This window comes from Lactuca virosa, chromosome 4 (genome assembly GCF_052849685.1).
Source record: "Lactuca virosa cultivar CGN04683 chromosome 4, Lactuca_virosa_CGN04683_v6, whole genome shotgun sequence".
Taxonomy (NCBI): Eukaryota; Viridiplantae; Streptophyta; class Magnoliopsida; order Asterales; family Asteraceae; genus Lactuca; species Lactuca virosa.
Window position 1 is genome coordinate 104,489,074 of NC_136429.1, and position 10,099 is coordinate 104,499,172.

The 10,099-nt window shown below is 34.8% G+C and overlaps 1 protein-coding gene across 2 annotated transcripts; it reads left to right on the forward strand.

The window, feature by feature from the left end:
- The first annotated feature begins 3,124 nt into the window (after positions 1–3,124).
- LOC145106890 (putative hexosyltransferase MUCI70) lies at positions 3,125–7,682 on the forward strand. Of its 2 annotated transcripts, none has more exons than XM_079043812.1 (10): positions 3,125–3,501; positions 3,570–3,925; positions 4,515–4,793; positions 4,882–5,092; positions 5,172–5,281; positions 5,384–5,583; positions 5,742–5,845; positions 6,121–6,308; positions 6,497–6,696; positions 7,209–7,682. In XM_079043812.1, the coding sequence occupies exons 2-10, from the start codon at positions 3,652–3,654 to the stop codon at positions 7,473–7,475; spliced, it is 1,833 nt and encodes a 610-aa protein (XP_078899938.1). In that variant the 5' UTR covers positions 3,125–3,501; positions 3,570–3,651; the 3' UTR covers positions 7,476–7,682. The 2 variants fall into 2 exon arrangements, with proteins under 2 accessions (XP_078899938.1, XP_078899939.1); XM_079043813.1 differs by having other exon boundaries at positions 3,582–3,925.
- The last annotated feature ends 2,417 nt before the right edge of the window (positions 7,683–10,099 follow it).

Here is a 10,099-nt window from a genome sequence, read left to right on the forward strand (position 1 = left end):
GAGAATTCAAGTTAGTTGATTTTAATCCTTAATTATAACCCAAAAATCAAATTAAGGCTAGGATCCACATTTTCGATTCGAAATTTGAAGAGGGATGCCGTAATCAAATTGAGAATCTATTTTAGGTAGATAAGGCTTTTACCAATTTCAATCTTATGAAACTCCTAGATCTTTTAAGATTCATTAAATCTTATCAATGACATGTTTAATCTCAGATTATGCTCTCACTTTTGTGACCGGGATGTCGAGGATCACAAACAAGATGTCAATAACTCATGCGAAACCGCTTGACAACCTCGAGGTCATTTATCATCTCACATTGATGTGCCGGTTAACCACACACGCTCCATCAACAACAATAATTTTCAATTTGTGCCATCATTTCAACTTTATAATCCCAAATTAGTGTGTTGGTTAACCACACACCCTCCACTAACGACATATAAAGTATGATGTGCGTTTTCATGGATTAACATACTTTTCACACTTTTCCTAAAGTAACTACAGTGAGATTTTATAAGAAGGTTCTAGTACTTTATATCATTATACTTTCAATGAGGTTATGTCATATCGAATCCGTTCTGCTAACGACCCTCCACTACACAGGAGAACAGTGAGTGAAAAAACCACCCATTCAACGATCATTTTATAGGTCGTTTCCTTATATCCGCTTTATAATATGGCTTCGTGAATGAGACGTATTGGCGATTCGACTGACTTTGTCTTATACATATAATAATTACTTTTAATATATATATATATATATATATATATATATATATATATATATATATATATATATATATATATATAAGGTGCTTTTTAAAACTTTTCAAAATACAAGGTTTAAATATTAATTATCTGAATTATACTTTTAATTAATTAAATTTAAAACATTTATGATTTAATCTTTATCTTTTAATTAAATTAACTTAAATCATTTAGGAATTAAACAATCGTTTCAATTAAACAATTAATAAAATAATTCAAATTTAATCCTAATCCAAAACCCTTCTAATTTATGAAATTAGGGTTTAGGGTTATCAGGTTTTAATTATTCAAATTTCAAGGCTTTTAAAACAATAATTAAAGAAACTAGAAACCCCTAAGGGAACCCTAGCAATTTTTGAAAATAAGGGATGGAGGTTAGGGTTTCAACAGACCCTAGCCAAATTGAAATTTCAAGCCAAACGGGTTTAATTTCTATAAATCCTAATTTTGATCCATTCACTACTATGCACAATCAAATAGAAAACTAAGGCTCTGATACCACTGATGAGTTTTATAGGTTATAAATCTATGCATGAAGAGGAAAATTATTTAACTCTTAAGTTCACATGCAACCTATAGGGATCTATGTTTTCTCTATTGATAACAATAAACTATGAACATCAAAAACCCTAATTGTAACCTATTATAATCAAAATATACATAGGATTATGGTTACATACCTCTTGATTATTGTAATAAATAATCACACCAATATCCTTCTTGAAAAACCTTGGAAAGCAACCACCAAAAGTTTAGTGCCTCTAATGGTTTGTACCCATAACCCTAGAATGAAGAGGAGGGAGAGGAAACAGATAGAAATTTCGTTCCTAATCTTGTAGGTATATGTATGAATGAAATTTGATGCCTAAGGGTTCCTATTTATAGTTTTGGTAACTTGCCGGGAAAGTCAGATTTGAATTAATTAAAAAATGGATTTAATCCTAACTCAAATCATTTATGTATTTGCATCAAGGAGGCTAGGAGGCTTCCAGAAACCCTAGGAATCAAGCCAAAACCGTTCATACCATGGATGGTTCCAGAATCGCTTCTTTTGTTCAACTATTACACAATTACAATTCACCCCTTGCACCTTTAATTAATTCCGAATTAATTCCAGATTAATTCTGATTAATAATTAATTAATTCTAATTGATTTCTTATTAATTTATTAACCATATAAATTAACAAATCAATTATTTAACTTTTGATCTCATGTTAATTTATTAATCACATAACAAATTAACAGATTAATTATCTATTTCAAATTAATATATTAATCACATAATATATTAACCAATCATTTTTTTTTCTCTCTCTCTCTAATATCATTTCTAGCTATTTCTGGTTATAAGGGCTACCCAAAAAGGACTTTGCTTCTATTTGTTAGTTTATACCAATTTAGTTATGATCTTAGACACCTTAATCCAACAAGTGATTGGCAGTATAGCACCATTACCAACCATTATAGATTTAGAATTGTTGGGTGTTAGAGAAAGCATGTCTCTATTTGTTTGAATGTTGTTGAAACTGGAGATCACCTGGGTGTGTCGTGTGAATTGACTAAAAGTCTCTCGGGTATGATATGAAGACAATGTGACATCCGGATTCAATCGTGGTTGCACGTGTTCGATTAGTTCTCTTGGATTGATAAGGTTAAATTGGTGCCAAGTTAAAGAATTATTTTGGAAGCGATTTGCTGTGTGACGATATGGTCTATGTGGAAGTTTCGAAATGAGTTAATGTTTGGTGATAAAATCCCGAAAAAAGAATGTTTATTTGATAGTATTATAGATTTATCGTTTCAATGATTTATAAACGGGAACTCTAAAACTAAATGTAAATGGATCAACTGGATCCAAAATCCTTTGTTAGCTATATCTTTGTAATTTTTTTTCTAGCCTCTGACTAGCTTTGTTTTATAAATTTTTTGTTGTTAAAAAAAAAAAAAAAACCTTGTCGACTAGCCTCGGTGCTTTGTCTAAAATACTCATGTAATGGTAGTCAATTTTGTTTTCACTTATATGTGTATGTTTTGTACATTATATTTACATACCCGAATCAATAGGCTTACTTATCACATAGTAAATGTAATGTCAAGAACAGCCACATGATTTGTCCATCACAAGAAGCTACCTAATTGTAAATGTAATGTCTCAACGACTTGAAAACAAGACAAACTATATTCTCTAAAGAGAAATATAATCTAGTACCTCGCATATCTTGAAATTAAATCATTTGAATACATCGAAAGCGACCCATCCGGTTCACATTGTTTTGCTTCGTTATGTGACGTAATAATACTATTTAAAAATCATTCAATGAAGGTGGTTTTGCTCTCATTTTAGGGTAAACTCCATCACATCCCGAAAATAAAAGAAAAAAATGAAGAATTTGTAATGAGAACTGAAAATTATAGGATGAAAAGGTAACGTGGATTGACTACCCATAGCACCACAATAGTCTATGCACATCTTTAAAAGGATCTTTTACAACCGAAAATAACAGAGGAGCTGAAAAATGCTCTGCACATCTTGTTCATCATTTCCTCAAAACCAGAGCCTGACTGCTACTTCTCCCCTCGTTTCCATCCAATCAACAAGAAAACCCAAATCCAGTTCTCGATAAACAAAAACATTAACGAAGTCTTTGCGGGTTTTTTCTCATAGGGATTCAAGAACACAAGAAACGATCTAGATCTGCAAAAGAAGACGAGTTGCGGCTACTGATGAGGTAAAGATTCCTGCTTTCTATCATTTTTGGATTGAGTTACTATGTTTAACTTACGAATTACATTACAGTTGTGTTCACAGATTTAATCGATTGTCGGCATTGGGTGAATGAGATGAAAGAGGAAGTTGCGATTTTGGAGGAAAGACAACAATGACTAGTGGGTCATTGGGTCTAAGATCATCAAGCTATGGGTCGTTATTACAACATCAACAACAATCACAAAATGGAGGAGTGTTCTTACAACAAAAACCCAATTCAACACCACCAATTGCTTCCAGAAAGACATCGAAGATGTTTGTTAATAAAGACAAGGAGAATATGTTCATGTGGATCTTCAAATCTGTTCACAGAAAGAAAGTCGGGATGCTGTTCTTGTGTCTTGTGTCCATCGCAGCTATGTTGTGGGTATTTTATGTTGGCAAAGGTTTGATTTCGTCGATCAATTTTTATTTGAATTCGTCTAATTTTAGCTTCGATTTCCTCAAATCAATTCTAATATTTTATTCTTCCACACGTAGATTTTAGCTCAATTTACTTTCTGGGTCTGTAAATTGACCTCATTTTGCAACTTTTTAGCACAATTTTCTCTATTGGGTTATGAAAATAATTCGTTCATATCTATTGTAACTGAATTTCGCAACTTTTTAGAGCAATTTACATTTATGGGTCTCAAATTCCACTGCATTTTGTACATTTTTAGCCCAATTTACTTTCTTTGTTTCTGAAAATCTCATTTTAATCAAATATTCGCTTAATTTTGGTTAATATTGAACCAAATTATGTTTCTATATGTAGTACTTTGTACGGTTTTAGCTCAATTCCTATTTCGTTTTTTGTCGGTGCCAATAATTCATTTTATCAACAAACTTTATATTTCTTGATTTTGAGCTCAATTCATCTATGGGTTTTTAAATTGACTGCATTTCGTACATTTTGACCTCAATTTACTATCTCGATCTTTCGTAAAAATTAATTTTTATCACTTTAAAGTTTTTTTTGCTGTTTATCTGCAGGTGAAGTTCCACAAGAAGTTCATATCCAAAACTTAGAATTCAAGAACGATTCCATCACAAGCTTTTCACCAGCGAGTGTTGATGAAGAAAGAGTTCAAGCCATTACTTTAAACGACGACACAAAAATTACAGCATCCCCACCACCACCTCCACCACCACCACCACCACCACCTCCGCCACCTGTTTATTTCACTGGATACACCCTTCCTCCTGACCATCCTTGTGAAACCTTCACAATGCCACCTCCACCAGCAGACAAGAAAAGAACAGGCCCACGTCGTAAGTTTTTAAATTCTGTTGAAAGTTGAAACCATTTCCACTATTTCTGTTTTCCATTGAGAAAATCTGTGTTCTTTCTTCTTATCAGCTTGTCCAGTTTGCTACCTTCCTGTGGAAGAAGCCATTGCATTAATGCCAAAAGCTCCATCATTTTCCCCAATTCTTCAAAACCTAAATTACATCCATGAAGAAAATCTAACCAAAACTGAATTTGGAGGATCCGATTTTGGTGGGTATCCTTCTTTGAAGCAAAGATTCGAATCTTATGACATAAAAGAGTCAATGAACGTTCATTGCGGGTACATTTCTCTCCAAAACTTGCTTTCTTGAAATAACATTTCTTCATTTTTATTAAATCTTTTTTTCATTTGATGAAAGATTTGTGAGAGGAGATAAACCAGGGCGCCAAACAGGGTTTGATATTGATGATTCGGATCTTTTTGAGATGGATCAATGTCATGATGTGGTGGTTGCATCAGCCATATTTGGTATCTAAACTATCTATATCTATTATCTATCTACCCAATTATAGTATCCTAATTTTTGAGATGGATTAGTTTCTATTGATACTAATGATTAAAGTTTTGTAGGTGCTTATGATTTGATTCAACAACCAAAGAACATGAGTGAAACTGCAAAGAAAAATGTTTGCTTTTTCATGTTTGTTGATGAAGAAACTGCAAGTTTTTTGAGAAATTCGAGTGATCTTGACGATAGCAAGAGGATAGGATTATGGAGAATTGTTGTTGTACACAATCTACCATATACTGATCCAAGACGCAATGGGAAGGTATAGTATTCCAATTATAGCATTGTACTTTCATTGCTTTTTCTTATTAGGATGCTATAATAAACAGATTAATGAAAAGTACATTGCTATTTCTTGCATTTTTATAAAATGGACAATGTTTTTAATGAGGATATAATAAAATACATATATATGTGTAGGTTCCAAAGCTTCTACTACATAGGCTTTTCCCAAATGTTCGTTATTCTCTTTGGGTGGATGGGAAACTTGAGCTTGTTGTGGATCCTTATCAAATTCTTGAAAGGTATCATGTTTTGATTATTGATGCAACAATGTCTTATTACGTGAGTAAATGACCATTTTACCCTTCCTTTCTTGTTTCTTTTATTCCCCGTTAAGTAACGTTTGGATATAGTGTTAAATGGATAAATGATTTCTATCGGTATGGAGTAAGTTCTTTATGACCAAAGATTGTTTTTCTTAAGGACCGAATAGAGTAAATGATGATTTTACCCTTCTGTCTAGATTTGATATTAAATTCCTATTAATTCAAAAACTGTAATCATGTGTGGATTTCAGGTTCTTGTGGAGGAAAAACGCTAGTTTTGCAATATCTCGACATTACAAACGGTTTGATGTGTTTGTAGAAGCAGAAGCTAATAAAGCAGCTTCAAAATATGACAATGCCTCAATTGATTTCCAGATCAACTTTTATAAAACTGAGGGTTTAACTCCATACTCTGAGGCAAAACTTCCTATTAGAAGTGGTATGAAATGCACTCTTTTTATTTTTAAAAAGGTTAAATGCAAGAATTAGCAACTTACTAGTTACTTCCATTTATTTGTTTATTATCTCATCATACTTTCATTTCTTCATATTAAAACATTTTACTTTGAAAATCGATGCCCTCTAAATACAAAACAATATTGAAAGGATAATGGTGTAATTATGCAGATGTTCCTGAAGGATGCGTTGTGATAAGAGAGCATATTCCTATCTCAAACCTTTTTACTTGTCTTTGGTTTAATGAAGTTGATCGGTTTACTTCAAGAGATCAGATTAGCTTCTCAACGGTGAGAGACAAGATCATGTCCAAGACAAATTGGACAGTTCATATGTTTTGGGATTGTCAAAGGCGAAATTTTGTAGTTCAGGTAATAAAACTTTCTTGATTTTGATACACTTTGACTTTTAAAGTCAAACAATATTATTCCCTAATGCAAATCTTGATTACCATTTACTTTCAAACCAAGCATATCGGTTTTGTCCATGTGATGATTTTTTGTTCATTAATGCCCAAAGTTTGCCAAGTTTTTTCCATTTTTGCCCTTGGTTTCCTAGGACAAAACCGACTAAGTTTGAAAAAACTTAAGGACTTTCATGTCAATTTGAAAAACATAAAAGATTTGTAACAAGGGCAAAAAAAAAAAAAAAAAAAAAAAATTGTCAAACTCTGGGCATTAACAAACAAAAATACGTCACAGGGACATAACCGACAAAATGTAACAAACTTTAGGACTTTTTTGACCATTCGAAAATCATTGATATAATTTCAATATTCGTACAAAAAAGTTTCTCAAGATTCAAGAAATTTAGTATATTTATAGATTCGAAAAGTATTTTTGTTGACCTAAAAAATCAATGCTGATTTTATCCTCTTTTTCAGGGATACCACCGCGATATTCTTGAGCACTGGCCGCCGCCGCCGCCACCGCCACCGCCACTACCGCAGCCTCCTCCAGGTGCACTCACTGTTTTTATGCCGCCACCCGCCACCCCAATTGATGAAACACCAAATATTTCTGCCTTAGAAACATCGATGGAACATATTGTAAGTAATCCCACAAAGATCCCGCCAGTTAGGCGCCGGAGAGACAGGAGATTCAATTCAAGGCGGCACCGGAAAGTTGTTGCCGGAACAAACCAAAAGTAAAAGGATTTTTATACGGAAAAGAAGTCATTAGTTATTTCCTTCCCTCATTTTTGGGTTAGGAAAATTTGTCCAAGATGAGTATTTTTTATCGGCTTTCGTCATTATATACGTGTTAGATTTTACCAGATTTACCATTTTTTGTTGTATATATACTTTTAAAAAAGATGATTACGATGATGATAATGATAATGAATTTTGTTGTGCGAATTTGATGTCATTTTGTTATGGGTGCAACTCGATCTGCTTTGGTAGGAGTTGCAACCCGGTTGAAATGCAATATCACAGCCAAAAAGCACTTTGGAAGACTTACTTTGTCACTATAGTCTCTGGCAAGCCATGGAGCTTGAAAATCTCACAAAAGAAGACTCGTGCAACCGATTCGGTAGTATAAGGGTGACTTAGAGGCAAGAAGTGTGCATATTTTGAAAACCTGTTTATTACTACAAAAAGAACGGACTTACTGGAAACCTTACCAAGTGCATTGATAAAATCCATTGAGATGTCGGTCCATATAGTTGGCGGAATCGAAAAGGGTTGAAATAGCAAAGTTTCCCATTTTATTTTGTTGAAAATTAAGACATTTTTTACATATTCTTGGATCGTAGCCTTCCAATAAAAAATCATGGAGAATATGTTCCATCTTCTGAACACCTTCACGGACTTCTTCGTGTGCATTAGTAAGAACTCTAATTTAATGGTGAACCTGGTGCCAGATAAGCTCGATCATTATAAAGAAAAATGTGGTTATGCACCCCCCACTGTTCTCCTTTGGTTCCATTGAGCACTTGAGTATGGAAGGCCCGCAACTCCGTCGAGTTATCGATTTACTACTGCAATTATGTAAGTATTCCATTTTAATGGAGGAAATAGCAAGAATAGAGCCTTGTTCTGAGTCCTCTTCTCGTTGAGACAAGTAAAATCAACGCCAAGAAGCTTGTTTACCCAAAAAGGTGTACGATGGGCGTACAAAAAGGTGTACGTTGGGCCAAGCTGAGTACGCGGGGCGTACAAAAAGGTGTACATTGGGCGTACTAAGAGAATCCTGAGTACGCTGGGTGTACCAGGAGTACGCTGGTCGTACACAATCAATGCCCAAACCCTATTTTTGTGGTTTGAGCCCTATTTAAGCTCCTTAACTTCCCCAAACCCACTCCATTCTCAGCCTCCACCCCTCCAACACCCCTTCCATGAAACCCTAACCCTAGTTGAGCCTTGTGAGCTAAAAGAATGTGTTTTTGAGTGTTTTGGAGTATGCATGGTGCACCTTGGAGAAGAAGGAACTTATTGGAGAAGTCTTGGTTGCTTTGGAGCTTGTAAATCTGGACTTTGTTCACCCCGATCTATCTTCTAGAGGAATAAAGTTTGAATCTGGATGATGCATTTGTTAGATTTAACTACTTTTGGGTGTTATGAGCTTTTGGTCATTTTAGTGCATAAAGTTTAGATCTTGAAAGTTTGTGACCTTGTTATGGATAATGTTGGAAACTTTATCCATCTAAACATCATTATAATTCAGATCTGAAGGTTGGAGACTTGGACTTAATGGATTAAGTTGAAAAAGAGGCACTTTTGGTCCCATTTGATGCTTAAAGGCTAGATCTTGGTGGTTTGGACCATTATAATGGATAAAGTTGGAAACTTTATCCATTATGGAGCTTTTAGGATCCATAAAAATGTGATCTTGATCCTTCTATACCTTCCATGAAAGTGTTATGATGCCTTAATGGAGTAATAAGTTAAGGTTTTGGCTTTTGGACCTTTTCTAGACCTGGAAAGTCATAAAGGTGGAAACTTTATGACTTAGAATGATGTTGTGTGACTAGATCTGAGTGTTGGATGAAATGAATTAAGAGATTAAGCACTTAGTGGAAAAGTGACTTTTAACTGAGTACGTCGGACGTACCTTTGAGTACGCTGCGCGTACTCGTATGGGGTCCCGATTCTGGATGGTGAGTACGCCATGCGTACGAGCTGATTACACTGGGCGTACTCAGCCTGAAGTTGACTTGTTGACTTTGACTTTTGTTGACCGTTGACTTTTGACTAAGTTTGACCTTGGGTCAAACTTGAGGGTTTTGGGTTATTAATTAAGATTTTATATGGTTATGGTATTAGTGGATTCGTGGGTGTGAGCAGTGCAGATAAGGGATCGTATCGTAGTGTTTCAGGGTTCGTCGATTCAGGTGAGTCTTCTCACTATACATACATGTGTGGTAATTTATGTGTGACCGGAGGGTCTTATTCGTGTCATTGACCGGAGGGTCTTATTCGTGTTATTGACCGGACGGTCTTATTTGCTTATACTGAGATATGTGTTATTATGCATTCTGTCTTTGTGAGTTATGCTGTTATATTATTCTGTGCATATTGAGTTATGAACATAGGGTCCATACCGAGACGTGAGACCGGAGGGTCTTCACTGAGACACATGACCGGAGGGTCCATACCGACACGTGAGACCGGAGGGTCTTCATTGAGATAGATGACCGGAGGGTCCTTATCGAGATATAGCCATGAGAGGCTAATTATTTGTGTATGTGGTATTTTGGGGAACTCACTAAGCTTCGTGCTTACAGTGTTGATTTAAATGTGTTTCAGGTACTTTTGTAGATTCCGGGAAGGCG

Bases quoted from the DNA above. Each gene is read 5' to 3' on its own strand.
- LOC145106890 (XM_079043812.1), top strand. From the start codon at position 3,652: ATGACTAGTGGGTCATTGGGTCTAAGATCATCAAGCTATGGGTCGTTA. The intron at 3,926-4,514 runs GTTTGATTTCGT...GTTTATCTGCAG, and splicing joins GGTATTTTATGTTGGCAAAG to GTGAAGTTCCACAAGAAGTT. The intron at 5,846-6,120 runs GTATCATGTTTT...TGTGGATTTCAG, and splicing joins CCTTATCAAATTCTTGAAAG to GTTCTTGTGGAGGAAAAACG.